This window comes from Fukomys damarensis, unplaced genomic scaffold (genome assembly GCF_012274545.1).
Source record: "Fukomys damarensis isolate Sample0158 unplaced genomic scaffold, DMR_v1.0_HiC HiC_scaffold_16, whole genome shotgun sequence".
NCBI classification, from domain to species: domain Eukaryota; kingdom Metazoa; phylum Chordata; class Mammalia; order Rodentia; family Bathyergidae; genus Fukomys; species Fukomys damarensis.
In genome coordinates this window covers 64,821,807-64,841,646 of record NW_022900928.1, presented here as the reverse complement: position 1 = coordinate 64,841,646, position 19,840 = coordinate 64,821,807, and the positions used below count along the sequence as shown (strand labels likewise).

General features: G+C 39.2%; 1 protein-coding gene across 3 annotated transcripts in view; it reads left to right on the top strand.

Annotated features, from left to right (window-relative positions):
* Sik3 (SIK family kinase 3) overlaps nucleotides 1-19,840 on the top strand; it is a 101,678-nt gene that overhangs the window by 59,961 nt on the left and 21,877 nt on the right. For 2 of the 3 annotated variants that reach the window (XM_010629399.3, XM_010629397.3), the window contains exons 6-13: nucleotides 12,342-12,460; nucleotides 13,020-13,130; nucleotides 13,380-13,523; nucleotides 13,879-13,956; nucleotides 14,161-14,270; nucleotides 15,534-15,687; nucleotides 15,951-16,106; nucleotides 19,559-19,629. In XM_010629399.3, coding sequence (XP_010627701.1) covers nucleotides 12,342-12,460; nucleotides 13,020-13,130; nucleotides 13,380-13,523; nucleotides 13,879-13,956; nucleotides 14,161-14,270; nucleotides 15,534-15,687; nucleotides 15,951-16,106; nucleotides 19,559-19,629 — 943 coding nt within the window. The remainder of the gene's footprint in view (nucleotides 1-12,341; nucleotides 12,461-13,019; nucleotides 13,131-13,379; nucleotides 13,524-13,878; nucleotides 13,957-14,160; nucleotides 14,271-15,533; nucleotides 15,688-15,950; nucleotides 16,107-19,558; nucleotides 19,630-19,840) is intronic. The other variant, XM_010629398.3, reaches the window with a different exon arrangement.

Here is a 19,840-nt window from a genome sequence, read left to right as displayed (position 1 = left end):
ATATATATATATAATACTATATGTACACTATATATACTATATCGCTTACACTGTAGTGATATATATACTATATATATTACTGTGTATATTATATATATTTCATCTGTGTCTTTATAGTTCATTTTCTATTATTGCTGAATAATATTCCATTGTCTGAATTACCAGTTTATTCTTTCACCTGTTAAAGATCATCTTCTAAATAGTGAGTGGCATCCCCATCTGGCCAAGGCAGAAACAAGCCATCCTTTATCCTTCTGTCCCACCATCCTTACAGAGAGCACTTACCACACATTGTAGATTCAGCCCTCCGTTTCTGTAACTACTTCCATAAACCACATTGGCATCCTTGTGCCTAAGTCACAATTAGGCTGTATGGATTCCTGACTCCAGAGTTGTCCCCTCTAGACCATTCTCCAGGTCACTTAATGAGTAATCTTTCCAGGGCACAAATATAAAAAGAAACAAAACATACCACACACAAATCTGATCATATCATTTTCCAGCTTAAACCATTTACTTAGGGTTTTAGAGTTTACAGACTATTTTATACTTGATCTAATTTGAGCTACATAACCATACTCTGGAATCAGTAACAGCATATATTATTTTGTCATTTTGCTAATGAAGCTCAGGAAGCTGAAGTTTAAGGAAATTAGTTGACTTGCCTAAATCTGCTCAGGTAATAAGTAACTTAGTACTCAAATTCAGTGTTTGTTCTGCTACACCACACTGTTGCAGAAAAAGGCAAGATAAATAAAGCACTTCCTCTGCTTTTCCAATGTCCACAGTACTTCCTGTGAGCGACTTGGATGTTCTCTGCCCTCCACCCCCTTCCTGGCATGTCATGGCAAAAGATACTTGTTCAAGCCTTACCAAAGCTGGCTTCAGAGATTGGATCCTGGAAACGGTGCCGACAGTCACATTGTCTATTAGTGCTTAGAAATAAACTGTATAGCGTTAAATGCTTCAAAAGACCTAATATTTATAATATAGGTTGGCTTGAAAGCTTAAAAACTCAGAGAAAGCCAACATTATTATCCTAAATATAGTCACTCTTTAATACCAGACAAGTAGTTCCCTAAGTAAGAATAAATATTTTTGTAAAATTAAGTATAGAAAATGAAACACCACCCAATTATAGGAAACCAGTTGACAGTTGCCATTTACCAGTGTGATCTTTCCTGCCTTCAGGAATATACGTGTATTTGGCATTGCCTGACCTCCTAGGTCTGAATCCCAAGGCCCATCAAAGGATACCATCAAAAGGATGAGCACAGGAGAAAACAAAACCATAAGGTTCATTCTTTTTTCAGTTTAGATGATCTTTGAGTGCCCTGAAGTTTCAGCTTCATGTAAATGAAGCCTAAACTCTGCCCCTGAGTTCTCTTTCTGCTTTAGCTCTTGTTTCTGGGCACAGTTAAACCTCATCAGAGTCTTTTCTTACCATGGAGGTGGCAGCCTTTCAGGGCTGCTGTCACTGTTCTACAGAAGACAGTGTGGTGAGGAAAGTCCTTATAAACATAATCCTTTCTCTTCTCAAGCTGTTATCATGCACATGAGTTGAGTTTACCCACTCTTCTGCTAAAAGGATCTACAAACTCTAGCAGAGCTGGTATAGTTTTCTAAATTAGCACTTGAGAGTCAAGAAGAAAAGAACCTATCATCTAGCTTCTTCTAGCCAAATTGAATTCCAGAACATCTCCAGCTGTGTAGGAGGCCATGTTCTACAAATGGATACAGTTACAAAAATTTAAACTTCTCTTTATTCTCAGTCATTTGTGGAATTTATGTCCTCACAATTAATGGATGGATCTTTCTATGCCTGATCTATGCCTTCCCTTTGTAGGCATCCCGAGATATACCAAAAACGTATTCTTTCAACTTGGAGTGGAAGTGGTATAATTTGAAAGATTTATTCCAGGCTGAATTGATTTTATACCGCCTAGTTTCATAATTATATACATGTCTTTCTCCCTTAGCCCCACCAGAACGTAAGCCCCTTGCTAACAGTACTGTGTTTTGCACAGCAGCGTCTTCCATAAAACTTGACAACATCTGGTAGGATATAAATTTTCAGTAAATATTTTTTAATGAAAAAGTGAATCACCGCTTTACTGTTAATTCTTTTATGACACTCTTGTGTTAGTAAAATAATAAATAATTCACTGGTGGTCTAAAATTTTTTATCAGCAAACCATTTTGTGACTGTGTGTGTGTGTGTGTGTGTGTGTGTGTGTGTGTGTGTTATTTGGCTTATCATGTAGATGAGCAGGCCAAGTGACTTACAGTTTTTAAAAGGTGTTTTGATCTACTGTACAGTAGGCTTTTTCTGACTTGGGTAAAAGATGTTTGGTACAGATCAATTTTTGGGTTAAACTTCTCCAAGTATCCCAGAGATTGTCCTTATTAGATTATTATTATTATTAGATTATTATTAGATTATTAGATTATTATTAGATTATTAGATTGTCCTTATTAGCCTAAATTAGAGAAGGATTAGAGGATGAAACTTGCTATTTTCCTAAGCTGTTAAAAAAGATGAGATCTGGCCTGGGCACATATGTCAGCTGATGCATTTTCTGACTTCTCCCATTGATAGAAGCCAATAATTTAAAAATTTTTTAGTACCAGATTAATTCTGTAACAATGTTAAAAAAAAAAACCATCAGCAGCCTATTTCTAAAGCCTAGTTTGCCTTATTCTCTGCTATACCATCTGCTAGCAGACATAGTAAGATCCTTTAATTTAACTGAAGAAAAATTAATTTACAGTGAAAAAAACTGCAGTGATGGCAAGTACATAGAGATCTCTTGTGGACAATATTTTTGAGTCCTCATTGATTAGACTTCATTGTGACTTAATTAGTTGTAATACCACATAAGCATTTTATCACTGAGAATGCAAGACCCAGGCTTACATAATGCTTCTGATGGAGAACATACCCTGCAGCTACTGCCAAAAAGCTTCTACTTAGAAGCAAACAAGTCTGCCCTGATAGGCTTGCTCATCAAGAACCACATAGCAGCTCTCTTGGCTTAAAAGCACTTTGTTTAGAGAGACTAGGACAGGGAATGAATGTAGCTCACGCACCAGCCCCCGCCCCCCCATACACGAAAGGGCTCAAGAGTCTCCAAAGCAGTTCTCACGTACGTTCTGAAGTATTCACCACTAGGGAGAAAAATCTGTCATGCTTTTGTGTTATAGAATGCAGAAAGCACAGAGGATATTACAAAAGAGGCTAGACCTACACCAGAGTCAAGCAGGCTTCCTCAGACCATTCCCATGATTTTACCTAAAATTGTAGAAAACCAGGGGTAAGTGTTGGTACTGCCTTATTTATTATTGGTCTTTTCACACAAACTGCCTCTTGGTTTATGGTAACCCTATATAGAAAAACAGAGAAAAGTGGCTGACTGTTGTGATGCACACCTGTAATTTCAGCTTCTCAGGAGGCTGAAACATGAGGATCACAAGCAAGACCCAGACTCAAACTGAAATTTAAAAATGGCTGGCTGAGATGTAGCTCAGTTGTATAATGCTTGCCTAGAATGTGCAAGGCTCTGTGCTTTATCCCCATTACCACCAAGAAAAAGAAAAAAGAATAAGAACAAAAGAAAGAAATTGGTGTTATTTTTCTAATAAATAGAGATACATAGGCCAAACATTTTTTTCCTTAGTAGTCTATCTCATGTCAGTAGACTTACCAGGTTGAAAAAAGCTTCTCAATTTGCACCCCCCCACACACACACCCCTGCTCCATTCCTGTTTGCTGAATTGTTCCAGTTCATCTCCTTATGGGCTCTGTTTTCACTCACTGGAACTCTTATAGGATTTAGTTATAAGGAAATTTTTTCTATTCCAGGATATTCTGATTACACCTACAGAAACCACTGGTGTTGAGATTTACGTTTAACTTAGGAGCTCTCCTCTTGTATCCTAAAGTGTTACTTCTCACGGATGTACATTTGGTGATTAGTAAATACTTATGGAATTGAAACAAAAAGAAAAAACAAAAGGAGTAAGGATTTTGTTACTTTAGAAAAAAACCAGAGAACTCTGTGCACTTTCTTGTTTGACTCCTTGCTGTCATTGGCATATTGTTTTAGAAATTTTACTCTAGTGTTCTGATTGTATAGGACTTCTGTGTTTCTTTTGCACAAGAACTGAAAGCAAGTGGTTTTAAAACACAGTGTTTTTCCTTGGTGCCATTGTGTTAGAGGAGCTAGTCTCAGTACTTATTTAGTACAAGTCAAAATTTAGTACAACCAATGTTGATTCAGATTAAGTTCCATTGCAGTTAATTCCAAAATTGTGTGTTTTGTTTGATTATGTTAATGGTAGCATTAACCATTACTATTACTTTAAATAACTAGTTCTTTAACTTTGGATTCAAAAATGTTTGTATATTTCAGTTATGGCTATAGTATATCAAAATTTAACTTATAAAGTAAAGGTATTCAAGTTCTTACAAAACTATTGTTTTTTAAATTTATTTTTTTACGGCCTTGATGTCCTGGGAATATCAAATATAACAATTTAATCACAACAAAAGCAAACCCTTGGGGTTTTTTTTGCTTTTTTTTTTGTTCTGTTTTTTTGTACTGGGGATCAAACTCAGAGCTTTGTGCTTTGTGAGGCAGGCGATGGCACTACTGAGCTAAATCCTCAGTGCAACCCCTGTATTTTTCATAAGTACTATATGCTAACCAACTGTGCTAGAGGATCTCCCCCTATATTTTTATGATTGTATGTCACATTCATGCAGTCTGAATACATCTATAGGTTATACATTCAGTTTGTGTTATTTATACATACAGAGGTCTTAAAGACCATTTGTCTACTGCTCAGATTTTAGAAATAGTGACTATGTAAAATAGTTTTCACCATAGTTGGCAGTTGATAAAGACAGAGTTTTCCTGGGCATATTAATAATTAATTCATTTCTAGGGCTCAGTACACCAGCGAAGTGAGGATTCTTAACCCTAGCCAACTTCTTGCCAAAAGAAGGTATCTGGGAGGGTGGACTTTTTAAATTTAAAAACTGTAAATTTAAAAGTAACTTAAATTATTTCTGTAGGGATCATAGCATTGCAAAATGGTCACACTGTTCTACCCATGATTGTGAAAGGATCAGACATTATGATGACATACTTTGCTTTCTTTTCATGAAGACGAGCCAAAAACGTTGTATTTTGTCTGTGGTTTTTCTTTTGGAAAAGGTAAACAGTGTTACGGAAGCTCTGACTCACAAGCTTTTGTAAGTCCAGAACATATGAAATAGGGATGGACTCTTACCAAGGCCTCGTGGCTCCATCCTGAGACTGTCTCTGCAGGCCACTCATCAGTAGTGTATAATAGTATTGCTTCTTCCCTACACCTGTACCTGAGCTGGACAAAGCGAGTGAATATCACAGGCAGGCAGTATATTGCCTACTTTCCTTGTCATGAAATGCTTAAGAGTTTCATGCCATTTAAATTAAGATTTGGCTTTTATAAAATTTCTCATTTTCCATTGGAACAGATGTGTTAGTTAATAACCAATGAATTGTTTCCTTTTTGGATTTTGCAATTTAGAAAAATAGAGCTCTCTTTGAAATTTGAAGTGCTCTAGAAGCAATTCATTACTAAGAAGTAAGCATCAGTAAGAAATATGCTAAAATTATCAAGAATAAAGAACTCTTGTGCTGTTTGGAATTACCTTTGAACACATCTAGTATGATTGGAAAGGTCTTATGAGAAACTAACCCATATACCTTTTTCCAAACATGTATAGGAAGCCTAATTTCCTGCCTAATCATTTCTTTCTTGCATTCTTTTCTTGTCTTCTGGCACACAGATGTCTTGTGTTTCCACCAGCTCAGAGTAGCTTTATGTGGCCAGAAAGAATCTATGACTCAGTTTCTTTCAGACCAGTCCTCTACCACAGAGCTTAAAATGATTGCTTTGCCATGTCTGTACTTTGGCATCAGATGAAGAATTTAAAGGAGCCAGGGATTTAGCACAGTAGTTCAGTCGCCTGCCTCTCAAGCACAAGGGCCCAAGTTCGATCTCCGGTACCAAAAAAAAAAAAAAAAAAATTAAAAGGATTGTTGGTCTTCCATCATAGAATCAACCTGAAGATTCTGATGGTCTACTTCCCTAAATTTCTGCCTTTGTTTGATTGGGGGTGTGCCTATTATTTATAGCTTTCCATCGTAGTCTTTTTTCTATCCTACTCTTCATTGCCTGGAAATAACTGGAGTGTGTGAACTAAGTTTGCTTTTCTACACTGTATTAATCCTCACAAGTAAAATAATTAGTGGGTTGACTCTCCTTATCTCCACACGCCTCTCCCAAGGTGTTTCCCAGCTCCTTTCCAGCATTTCACCCAGGGCTTACCTGGCCCATTTGGTACTCAGTTTGTGGGTGACTCTTTGAGGATGGCAGATTAGATTTTAAAGACAGATTAGATGATTATTTAGATTAAGAACTCTTTGGAGTAAGACTGACAAGAATTTATCTGGTCGACTTTCTTTCTTTCTTTGAGACAGGGTTTCTCTATAACTCACTATGTAGCCCATACTGACCTCAAACTCACAGCAGATTTCCTGTCTCAGCTTCCCTGATGCTGGGATTATAGGTATACACCATTATGCCCAACTTTATCGGGTCAAGTTTCTTCATTGATTTTTTAATTTCTTTAACTATAAAATGGAAATAATAGCAATAGGAGTTAGCATGTGAATGGAGTGCTTACATTTAAAGAGTTTAGCACTTCTGCATATATGTTCTTAATAAACTTTAGCAATTATTCTTAAATAGTTTAATTTTTTTATTAAAGTTTAATTTTTGTTGGTACATGTTTAAGTACATAACTGTTACATTCTTTGAGGGAAGTTGGTACATACATGTACATTACAAATGTTAATTCCTTTTTTATCCCCATCTCCCCCCATCTCTTGGTCCCCTTATCTATCTCCCTGTTCCTAAGATTGGATAAAGAAAATGTGGTATTTATACACAGTGAAGTACTACTCTGCCATAAAGAAGGACAGACTTGAGTCATTCGTAGGAAAATGAATGTCTCTTGAGACCATGTTAAGTGAAATAAATCAGACATGAGCTTAAACATTACATGATTTCTCTTATATGAGAAATTCAAAATATAAAAAGCAAAAAAAATTTTTTTAAATGTTTTTGGTACCAGGGATCGAACTCGGGTCTTTGCGCTTGTGAGGCGAGCAGCAGAACCACTGAGCCAAATCCCCAGCCCCAAAATTAAATATTTTTAATGAATTACTGTTAATCTTTTATTCCCTCAATCTCTGTTTTGTTTTTTACTCTTTTTCTTTTCTTTACTTTCTAAAATGTTAAAGGGACATTAATACCTTTAATCAAACCCACAGGGTTTCCAGAGGAGACTTGCCTTCCAAGAATTGTTTTGGTTTGTTTTATCATTACCTGGATGCTAGAGTTAGGCCCACACGCAGACCTCTCCAGAGGAGGTAAATCTGCTGATCTGATTTGCAGATTATTCTATATAGATTCAGAAAAAAATCTTTGAGTACGGGCCTGGGATTTAGTTCAGTGGTGCCACACCTGCCTTGCAAGGACAAGATCCTGAGTTTGATCTCTGCTACCAAAAAATAAAAATCTTTGAGTAAAGTACCTCCCTATGTGTGATAAACAGCCGGGTGGAGGTAGCCATGGAAATCATCCATTCTTTTGACCCTATAGAGTGCCACATCTAAATCTTAAGTGAAATGTTAATTTTCTGGTTATTTCAGCTTGAAGCATGGAAAATGCCTATTTTGTTTTGGATATTAAGTTGTTAGGAAAGATTAGCAGACTCCTAGTTCCAGTGTTTCTTTCAAATGTCATTTTGTGAGAGCCTGTTCCTTGTCAGGTATTTGCTAGCCACTGGGGATACACAGCTCTATAAGACACAGTCACCATCCTTGAAGGACTCCCAGACTTCCTCCTATCCAAGGCTAGGAGCCCTTTAAATGGCATCCTGGGATTAAACATTTCTAATGACAAAAAGCCCACTACCTCATAGGACAAGCCATTCCCTTGTCACAGTTCTGTGACTTTTGAGTTAGTGATGGGGGAACCAAGGAGTTCATCCTGTGCAACTGTTTCTGGACTTCTTTTCCAGGTAAAGTCTTACTCAAAACACTGACCTATAAAATGAATAAAATGAGCTGTGCTCCAGGTATGGCCTTCCCTTCTAGACTGCCCCCTCTTATTTCCCGAAGTGGCCCCTCCTCAGAGCCTTAGGGCTCTCTCATTAAATCAGCAAATAATTAGAAAGATTTTTCCCACATTGAACTTGTAACTTCTAATTATTCTAAGTTCAGGCCCTCAGACAGCATAGTACAAGTCCACTTTGTCTTCTTTGTGAATCTCCTTCAGGTAGTGAAGGGCCCTCGGCCAGCCTCTGCGTGACCACACCTCTTCTCCAAGACAAATTGGCCGTGTCTTCAGGTGGCATTTTTTGAAGTTTCACCTGGAAAATCTTGTTTCATTTTTTCCCTCTATCCTGGAAACTGGAGGCGGTTTCTGGTGAATTTGAAACGATCTCTGGTGAATTTAAGATTGGTTTTATAATCTCCACCACCATCAGTGCTTTTCCCCATTGAGCCCCTTGAGAAAGTTGGTGTGAAAGACAAGAAAGAGAAAAAAGTTCCCTTTTTAGATGGAATGGTACTAGCAGTCCTGGTTCCCATTTTAGGACCCTGCCTATACAGAAGCTTGCTCTCCTCAAAATCGTCCAAACGCCTTTCAGCGCAGCAGGCAGGGCCACGCCACTGCACGTCCTCTAGTTAACATTCTGTGGGCATATCGAGTTTCATGGCCCACAGTGATTTCAGTGCAGAGACCACTTGGCATCTTGCACAGAGCAGATGAAAGCAGCCTCAGAAGGGAAGCTGCTTCTCTGGCACACACAGGCGGAGTGGCATATTCCTGCATTGCCCAGCGTATTTCAGTTTCATTCAGCTTCAGAGACTCTGCCCTTAGGGAGGGAACAAGTGGTGGAGCCACTTTAGGCACTAAAATAGAGTACTTGGCATCTGGAAAAGTTGATATTTTGCACCCTTTGATCTGAGGCCCGTTTTCTTTCTGCCCTTTTAAATGGACTGTCTTGTGATTAATTGTGTTATCAGGTTCAGGATCATTTCTTCCCGTTGTTTTCACCCTCTTTCAAAATTTTATGTAAAATGGTGTATTTACATCTCATTTGATTTTAATTTCATGAGCTATATGACACTGAAAAAGTATGAATTGATGATGCCACTCTAGCATTCTGCATTTTGTCACATTTTACCATCTGTTCAACAGATGAAAAGTGTCAGCTTTCTGTTACTTTGCAAGTTGGATATTATGTAGGACAGACAAAAGCTCTTGGCCCTGAGGTATTGACACTCTTAACTAGGAGTTCTCAGTCTGGGACCTGTAGACCTAGAGAATCTATGGCAACCTTCTTTGGTTCCTTAAACAGTCAAGAAAATATTAAGCACAATTTTTTTGTATAATCTCTTGTACAAAATTTTCTCAAGATTTTTTTCAGTGTATCTAAGGCCAAATAATAGTTAAGGATAACTGAGTAGAGGTTTTAGTATTCTAAAATTGAGCTAGATACATCTTTTAATTAGTACTGATGGCAGTGTTGTAGGTATTTGGGGTTTTGTTTTTTGTTTGTTTGTTTGTTTAAGGAAATTGACTTGAGGGGAAAATCTCTGTTTTAAAGCAACTTGTAACTGAACTCTGGTCTTGTTCATTGGATTTTGCTCTCTAAATTGTGTGTGGAGTCTAAAGGAAAACAAATGAGTGCCATCTAGAGGCCTTGGCTGACAATAACATAATGACTTTCAAAGTAGGCCCTGGCCCCACACACAATGGTCTTTATTTAGCTTTCACAGCTTTCTAAATTAAGAACTTACTTTCTTCTCTTAAGTAATTGTAGACAATAAACATGTATGTCAGTGATCTTAAATCTAGCCTTGTTACTTTGGAAATATAATTTTAATAAAGCTTAATCTTATAGATGGCATTTCCCTTTTATAGGAAGGGACGTAGAAACTGCATTGTTTTGGATCTACACTGCATTGGAATATTCTTTTATTCACACTGAATGAACAAATTGATACCTGATATATCATTTCAATTTAGGGACTTTGTTATATTTTCTGTAAAATTAGAACACATTAAAAAACTCAGAGTAAAGCTATGCGTGGTGGTACACACCTGTAATCCCAGCACTTGGGAGGCTGAGGCAGGAGGATCACATTGAGTTTGAGGCCAGGACTACATAGTGAATTTGAGGCCAGCCTGAACTATGTAGTAAGACACTGTCTCAAAAACCTAAGAGTAATTCACTGTAATTACTCTTTAAGTATTATTTTCTAGTAAGTGATATGGGATGATATTTGCCAGATTCTGTAGAAATTGCAGGGCTGAGTTTGCTCTAGAAAGACAGATCAGACAAAATGCATATCCACCTGTCAATGCAGTCAGAGCATAGCTTTGAAATCCCAGTGTTGCTATTACTTTTCAATGTGAAAACACTGCCTTCTCAAAACCGTGTTCCTTTTTCATTTATAAATGAAGGTGCTGATAATAGTATCTGAGGGTTGTTATAAAGATGAAATGGTATAAAAAGTATTTTTACAAATACAATCTTGTTTAATTAAATATTCAGTAAATATACATTCAGTAGATATTCAGCTCCTATTAGCCATAGTAACCATTTTTGAGATTGGGGATTTGATGTTGGGTATAGCAGTAAGCAAAAAAAGATGTGGACCTTACATTAAAGAGGGGAGGGGTGTTAGACAATAAGTAAATCACAAGATAATTTTACCAAAAAAATATTGACATAAAGAAAATTCATGTGTCATAATAGAGAGTGGGGAGATCTGTGTTAGAGTAGGTGGTCAGGGAAAAGCTTTTTGAGGAAGGGATGTTAAAACTCTTACCTAAGTGACATAGAAGCGGCCATAAAAAGATTGGAGGAGGGGCCATGCTAGCTAGAGGAGCAAGTGTAAAGGCCAATAAGTGGGAGTGTGCTAGCATACAGAGAGATCAGGCAGGAGCCTGTAGACACAGGACTTTGTATTGTCCTTCTGAGGATTATGGGAAGAGATTGTAGATTTAGAAGCAGGACAGTGATAGGCCCAGGCTTATTTCAGAAAAATTAATTTTGCTACTCTATGGAAAACAGATTGTAAAGAAGCTTTTTGTAGTCTTAAGCACACAATGATGGTGGATTGGATAAACACAGTGAATTAATGGTTCAAAGATTTGGCTTCTCCATCAGCTCTCCAGTACAGAGGCAGTGTAGCATCATGGTTAAGAGCACCAGGTAGAGAATCACACTGCTTGGTTTGAAATCTGGATTGATAACCATGTGACTAAGGACAAATTTCTTAACTTCTCTATGCCTAATTTTACCTTTTCTAAAATGGGAATGACAATAGTATGTTCCCTTTAGGACTGCTTCAGGATTAAAGGAGATAATAATAATCAAAAAATTCTCAGAATATATTAATACTGCTATATTATCACTGACTACCTCCATCATAACTACTACTCCACGTGATCATCAGTACCTTCAATTTACAGATAAGAAAACTTAGAAGAGAAATAGAAGATAGTTTTGAAGTCAGACTATAGGTTTCTTGATTTTGAACATGTTGTTCTCTCTACAATATAACCTGGAGTATGACTTCCCAGAGAAAAATAACTATTGATCTGAATCTCTGTTATACACCCCAGTTTTACATAGCTGAATGTTTGAATATTTAAAAAATTCTCAATAAGGAGCTAGCTAAATCGCAGCATGTAGTAGACATGGCCTATGCCTGTTCTTCTTTTCCTGTAACATTTTGTGCTATCAGAATTTTCAAATTACCTGAGTTTTGAAGAGCTGTATTACACACCTAAACCAAAACCCTTAATATGTAGGTAATAATACAGGATGCCTTTGGGAGGATAGAACTGAATATTTTTAAAACCATATAAGATAGTGAATCTCTTTAGAGAACATTGTATTCTTCATTAATTGTGAGACCATTCATAATATAAATGAGGCCCATGGATTATTCTTAGATTTTTCTGATCAGATTCATAGTGAAAGCATTAATCAGACTGCTACATTTGAATTTCTCTTTTCTCCACCTCTCTGCTTTGCCCAGCCTCATCTGGAGTAAGCAATGAGAAGGTAAGGACTAAAGAATAAGAGAGACAGAATTAGAAGGAAGGAGCTTGAGAATCTACCTGGTGGCCTTGCTTCTAGTACCTTGGCTCCGCTGGTCCTTTTCATCACCAGACACTGAGGGCAGACTGTTTGTCTGTTACAGAATGCGAACACTTGATCCGCCACATGCTGGTGTTAGACCCGAATAAGCGCCTCTCCATGGAACAGATCTGCAGGCACAAGTGGATGAAGCTAGGGGATGTCGATCCCAACTTTGACAGGGTGAGCTGGGTACCACTTGCCCTGAGGAATTCTTCTTAGAGCTACTGCAGTTAGTTTTACTTGTGATTGTTAAGCCAGACATGACCTAAAAAGACGGGCATTTGGAACAAATTTGTATACTGTAAACTATAACAAGCAAGGATTCTAAAGACCAGCTAACTTGCTAGAGAATGGTGATACTGGTTCCCTGCCATTTGTCCTAAGCATAGTTCTTTTGCATTTTGTTTTGTTTCTGTTTCTGAGATAGTACATCTCAAAATTGTGCAGCTCACCCACCACCATGGGGATGTCTCCTTTCTCTTAGTATGTTCAATGCAGTATCTTCTGTAGCATACCTTTATTTAAACCACTGTGACCACCCCAGGTACCCAAGGAGTTTAGGAAACAGGAGAACCTTGTCTGTTCAAAGATGATCACCAGAGCTCTCTCTTGCTTAGACTTTGTGTACAGCCAAAAACATACTTAGCTAAGGGCATGGAACAACATGGTAGTTATACATGATATGTGATGTTGACATGGCTAATCGATGATTTTGACAGCTTGTCACCTAATGTTACAGTTAATAGCTGAATGCCAACAACTGAAGGAAGAAAGACAGACAGATCCCCTGAATGAAGATGTCCTCTTGGCCATGGAAGACATGGGACTAGACAAAGAACGTACACTACAGGTATCTAGGAAGGAGTGGAGAACAAAGTGAGATACAGCAGTCCTTCCTCTCCAGCCTTTTATACTTTTTTCTTCCTCCTGAGAATTTGGGTCTTTTTTGCTTTCTTCCTTTTTCTTCTTTCTCTGCCCCTCCTGGGCCTGGGAAGAAAAGAAAGTGCTTTGGTCTTCTGATGTTATTATTGAAAGGGTTTTGGTCATTGACAGGCCATTTCATCAGGGTTTTTTACTTTTTTCCCTTCTCTCTTGGTAGTCATTAAGATCAGATGCCTATGATCACTATAGTGCAATCTACAGTCTGCTGTGTGATCGACATAAGAGACATAAAACCCTGCGTCTCGGAGCACTTCCTAGCATGCCCCGAGCCATGGCATTTCAAGCACCAGTCAATATCCAGGTGGGCAATATCTCCAGCAACCTAGCTCAGGACAAGTAACACCAGGGGGTAAGGGTTAGCAGCTGCTCACCATCCCCAAGTCAGAGTTTTCTGTTCTTCCATACTCTGTGATCTCTTCTTTTGTCAGAGGCCAACCAAGATTCGAATCTTTCTTTGACAAAGGATGGATGGCAACGATTGTTAGTTTCTTCTTTCTTCTTAAGAAATTGCAAATCGTTACTCTTTCTAAAGAATGCTTCATATAGAAGCAAAGGAACCAAAGACTATAGCAATCCAGACTACTTCGAAAAAAAAAAAAACATTATTTCCCTCAAGTGTTTAAGTGTGTGTATGTCTACCTATTGATCCTTTCCAGGCGGAGCAGGCAGGAACAGCTATGAACATCAATGTTCCCCAGGTGCAGCTTATCAACCCCGAGAATCAGATTGTGGAGGCAAGTAGCAATCTCTTCTGGTTATCAGCTCACACGACTTGCCTTCCCATGGCTATATTTTCTTTCCTTCCTGCTTATTTCTTTTTGGGGGGGTGGGTACCAGGGATCAAACTCAGGCCCTTGCACTCTGTGGCAGCACCACTGAGCTAAATTCTCGGCCCTCCTTCCTTCTTATTCTTTTAATTGTGTTTCCCTCCACCTTAGCCTGATGGAACATTGAATTTGGACAGCGATGAGGGTGAAGAGCCATCCCCTGAGGCACTGGTCCGCTATTTGTCAATGAGGAGGCACACAGTGGGTGTGGCTGACCCACGGTGAGTATCTGGGCGACAGCTCTGCTCAACACCAATGCAAAGAATTCCCACATGGCACATTTTCTCTACTTCATCGTATCTACCACACGAGCTCCAAGTAAGTGATCAAGACAAGTTTTAGGTCAGAATTGATTTGACTAAAGAATTGCAAAGAATCATACCGACTGATCACAATACCTTGGTGAGAAGTATGAGAGCCCTTTTATCCACAAAGATTGAGGTCTTCCAAGCTAAGCTACACAGAAGTACCCCTTAAAATTCATGTACATTAGATGGCTTTTAGAGATGATGTTTGCCACATGTTCATCTATGAAGAGAGGACAAATGATAAGGTGTAACTCTTATATCTGGACAATTAAAATTAAGTGAACAAGATTCCAGAAATACACCAGCTCTCCAAAGTGTCTCGCCAAAGCTGTCTTTCATAATGTTCCCAATGCTTCACACTGGGGAAACAGACTGAAGGCCAGCCTACTCCATTTTTGTTCTGCATTTAAAGACTCCCAACATTAAAAACAGCCTACCTCTTCTCTGATTATTTTCTTGGTGGAGTAGAGAAGAGAAGGTTGTAACAAGAGTTCTCCTGATAGCTCAACTAGAGGCAAAGCTGGTTTTCTTATAAAATACCTGTTTTCTCTTAGTGAATTTCCAAAAATGCCTGCTGATTTGCTTGTTTTATACTCCTTGGTCTCAGCCTCAGATCAAACAGGCAATAGGAGGAACATTCTGGCTACACAGAATGTGTCAGCTGCGAAGGGGTGGAGTCCTGCGTAGCTGCTAGTGGAAAGATATCTTATTTTAAAGTCTGCTGTAAAACCTACTCTTGTAGCATGACAGCCCTGTACATCTAGTACTTATCTGTCCTGTCAGCACTGAAGGAGTAATTGCATTCTTTCCCTGGTGAATCAGTTGTTACTTCAGGCAGCCATTGTCTTAGGGCTTGGCTCATGCTGTCCAGAAACTTGCTGTTCACTTCCAGGCTTTGAAAACTCAAACTGGCCAAGAGCCAGTCTTTCCTCCTGGCCTAGAACTGAATTTTAATGTTCGGTCAGTGAAGAATAGAGACTCCCAGACCTAAATAGTAAAATAGTAGAGTGACCAGTTCCACACATTAGCCTTTTGCTTTGCTTTGAGATCTTAGAGAAAATACAAATTTAGGAGAAAAGTAAAAAATAGACTGTACTAAACATAGCCATGTCATCAGTTTTGGGCTTTAAACATTTCTGAATAACCACACTTCTCTGTCTTCCTGTTTTCTATCAGCACGGAAGTTATGGAAGATCTGCAAAAGCTCCTACCTGGCTTTCCTGGAGTCAACCCACAAGCTCCATTCCTTCAGGTGGCTCCTAACATGAACTTGATGCACAACCTGTTGCCCATGCAAAACTTGCAGCCAACTGGGCAGCTTGAGTACAAGGTACTCAGGTGTGGGAGAGGGTCTGCCTCAGGAGAAACAAGCTTGACTTTCCTTTGAGAGGATTTGAGGGACCTTCCCCAGGACTTGAGGGTTTCCTTGGAGAGAAAGATTTCACATTTAAAGCAGCTGGAATGAGAGGGAATATTACTACAGTCTACATCACAATCAAAGAGCCCCTTATTTTTAGTAGATTATAGTGCTGCTGTTTTCACCCCTTCTGATCTCCACCTTACTAGTCTGTCCCACCACTCTCCTTCTGGCAGGAGCAGTCTCTGTTACAACCACCCACTCTACAGCTTCTGAATGGAATGGGCCCCCTTGGCCGGAGGGCATCAGATGGAGGAGCCAACATCCAGCTGCATGCCCAGCAGCTGCTGAAGCGCCCACGGGGACCCTCCCCACTTGTCACCATGACACCAGTGAGTAGCAGCACAGAGCCCAGAAAGAAGACTTTTGATAAAGAGGTCTTGAGCGTAGCATTGCGAACCCAGGGTCAGCCTAAAAGTCTTAACTTCTTTCTCCAAACATTTGATGCTCAGTGTATTCCCATTTCTTCAGACTTTTCCAGTGTTTATGTTTGACTGACTTCCTTACTTTCTCAGATCATTTCTCCCCAGAACCCTGTTCCTGGAGAGCCATTCCTTAGCAGGCCATGTATAGGCAGCCTGATTAAGTAAAGCTGCACTCCTGCTGCATGAAGGCAGGCAGCAGTGGCCTCACCCAGAGCCTTCCTACAGAGAACTTTCCCTGCCTGGTGGAAGGCAGTTGAATCAAACAGTGCTCTCTGGAATTGCTTTTTAGACTGGTTTCTAAAATTGCCATCTCACCAAATCTTTCCTTTATCAGCATCATCTGCCATTTTCAGTGTACTTGGTTCACTTGATTATTTGGCTCAAACCTAGTTCATTGCTGTCTCTCAGTCACATTCAAAGCTTTGTAATTATCATGGTCACACTCAAAGATTTTTGGGGGTTGAGTTTATTTCTGGTTATTTTTCTGTCGTACATCATTCATTAGTTCATTCTTATAGCACCATAAGATGGGATACTAACTAGATCCAAGGTTTTGATGAAATGTTTCAGGGCAGTACTTCTTAAATTGTCTGTCGTTTAGGCCCGTTTCCCCTCTTCATTCCATCATTGATTGTCACTTTTGTAAATTGCAATGAAAATGAATCAGTCAAAAATGAAATTTTGGGGCCAGTTATGCAGCTCAGTGGTAGGGTACTTGCCTAGTATGCATGAAGCCCTGGGTTCAATTCCTGGTACAAAAAAGAAAAAGGAAGGGGGGAAGGAAGGAATTTAAAAATATAAAATATAAGGCTAATTTTTTTAAATCAGTTCAACAAAGTTACTGTATGTAATTGTTATAAAAGTGTCTAAAAGCTTACTTTTGATTTCTGTACTTTATCATGGATTGATAACAAAACACCTTGTGGTCTGGTATGAGTTCATGGGCTACACTTTCTATAAAACTACAGTCCAGAAAACAGAATAATTTTATAGCATAGTTGTTGATATACTGAGTTTACAATATGGGAGTACAAGCTCAATGTTAAACAATAGTAAAAAACTATGCATGATTAAGTGCCAAAATGAGTAACTTGACTGTTAGGTGGCAGAGGCATTCAGGAACAGGGAGATCAGTATTGGATAGGAAGGATCGAGATCATGGTGGGAGGTAGTGTGACTTACTCTGTCTGCTGGGATTGTTTCTGCTAAGGTTATTAACAAGATGTTGTCGATGAATCCCATGGGCATTTAAAATTCTTTCTTTCTTTTTTTTTTTGGGTGGGGGGTACTGGGGATTGAACTCAGGTCCTTGCACTTGCGAGGCAGGAGGCAGAACCACTGAGCTAAATCCCTACCTGACATTTTAAATTCTTTATCTTTGTGGATGTTCCAGCTCTATTAGTCACTGTTGACTCCCCCACCCCCCAAAAAAATCTTGTCGTTTTTGGTCTTCTATGACACTACACCTTTTTGTTTTCCTCCTGGCTTTCCTTTTTAGTCTCCGTTTCAGATTTCCTTTCCACTTGTCCCTTGAAGTTGACAAAACCCAGAGTTCTGTCTTAGGCCCTGTTTCTATCTTGCTTGACATATTGTCTCTGAATGAGCTTGTCCACTCGCATAATTTCAGTTCGTTCCCCACAGAGTGTTCTGCTCAGGTCTACATACCTGTATGTATGATTGGCTACTGCATAGAGATAGCTGGTTATCTCACAGGTACTCACAGTTTTAATTCAGCATGTCTCAAAACAAATTTGTCATACTCTATGAAACTTTTTCCTCCCCTTGGGTGACAGTGAATAGTGCTGTCACTTTCCAGGTTTGTTGTGAGGAATGTGAAGTTTTCTCTTTAATTCTTCCCTCTCTTTTATTCTCTGCATCATATCAGTTCTCTAAAAGCTGTGAATTAAACATCTTCAAATATAAGTCTTAAAACATCATACCCTTCCTTAAAATCTTATAGTGATTCACCATTGCCTTTCTCAAATCAACTTGTGTGTGTCGTATTCATGCCCTTTGTAACTCGTTACAGTGTTCATCCTCTGCCTTAGCTAGAGCCACTTCCTGCCCACCTCTGGTCACTCTGCCCTTACAGAACTATAGCAGAGGATCCAGAAACCCAGTCATTATGCAGAGATTTCAAAACGTGTTGTTTTGTAGTTATCATCCATTTTTAAAAGATGTTCTTTTGTGGTAGTTCAAGTATGATTTTTACCCTAGTGCCTGAGGTGTGGTGATTATGTGAGCCACCAGACTGTGAGTAACTATCAAGGATGCACAGCATTCCAAGCCTTATGCAGATGGGAACAAGCAGTCACATGATGCACACATTGTTGAGGTTCTCATTTGACTTACATGTTTTGTTGGGTCACAACTATTTAAAGCATCAATTGCAACTACCCGAGTATATGTTAGATATGAAAATATACTTGCAAAAAACCCAATATGCTTTTCTGGAGTTAAGGCATCTAAACACTAAAAATAACATTAATTTGAAATACCAGGGCAATACACGTAGGCATTCTAGGTAAGCAGTTTTCTACTATATTTCCAGGTCTTCAAACACCTGCAGGCTTTCTCTTTTCTCTCAAGCCTGCAAAACCGACTCTTTTCCTCTTTGCCTGGCCAGCTCCTAAGTGCCCTTCAGGTCTTGGGTTAGGAGTTACCTCCTCCACAATGCTTTCTTTTTTCCCAAGTGCCCCCTCTTAGAGGGTTATATTTCTGTAATTGTCTGTTTGCTAATCTCTTTTCTCCACTAGACTATAAAAGAGGATGAAAAAAATTTATATTTTATCCTGTAACATAATAGGCATTCATCTATATATATATTTTTTGGGGGGAGGGTGCTTTTTTGAGACAGGGTCTCACTTATGTAGTGGAACTCACTGTGTAGCCCCAGGCTGGTCTTGAACTCACAGTGATCCTCTTGCCTCAGCCTCTGGAGTGCTGGGATTACAGGCGTGTGCCACCATGCCTGGCAGGCATTCATCTATTTATGGGATGAGTAAATGAATGAGAATGAATAAAAAGAGCCCCAGGCTTCTTGAACTCACAGTGATCCTCTTGCCTCAGCCTCTGGAGTGCTGGGATTACAGGCGTGTGCCACCATGCCTGGCAGGCATTCATCTATTTATGGGATGAGTAAATGAATGAGAATGAATAAAAAGAAGAAATTAAAATTACCTAACAAGGTAAAATGCAAACATTAGGTATATAAAAGTACCATTATAACCCAGGGGTCCTAGAAAAGTTTTGTAAAAAGTTTAATAGAAAATTTTGCCCTAAGCCCAGCTTGTTACAAGAGGAAGAGACATTATAAAATATGCTGTCCCCTTGAGCTTTTCTTTCCTGTTTCTCTTCAGGCAGTCCCAGCAGTTACCCCTGTGGACGAGGAGAGCTCAGATGGGGAGCCAGATCAGGAAGCTGTGCAGAGGTAATGTGACATCTGGCAGTGCTTGCAGAACGTCCTTGGGCAGGCTCCCCCTGCAACCAGCGAAAGGTCACCTCTGCCCAAGGAGGTGGTACAGTGCAGCTTCAACATTTGTGTGGTCTCTTTGCTCAAGCCAGATGGCATGTTCCTCCCCACATGGAAGTAACAGAAGACTACCCAGAAAATTTCATTTCTGTAAACGCCATTGGAAGTC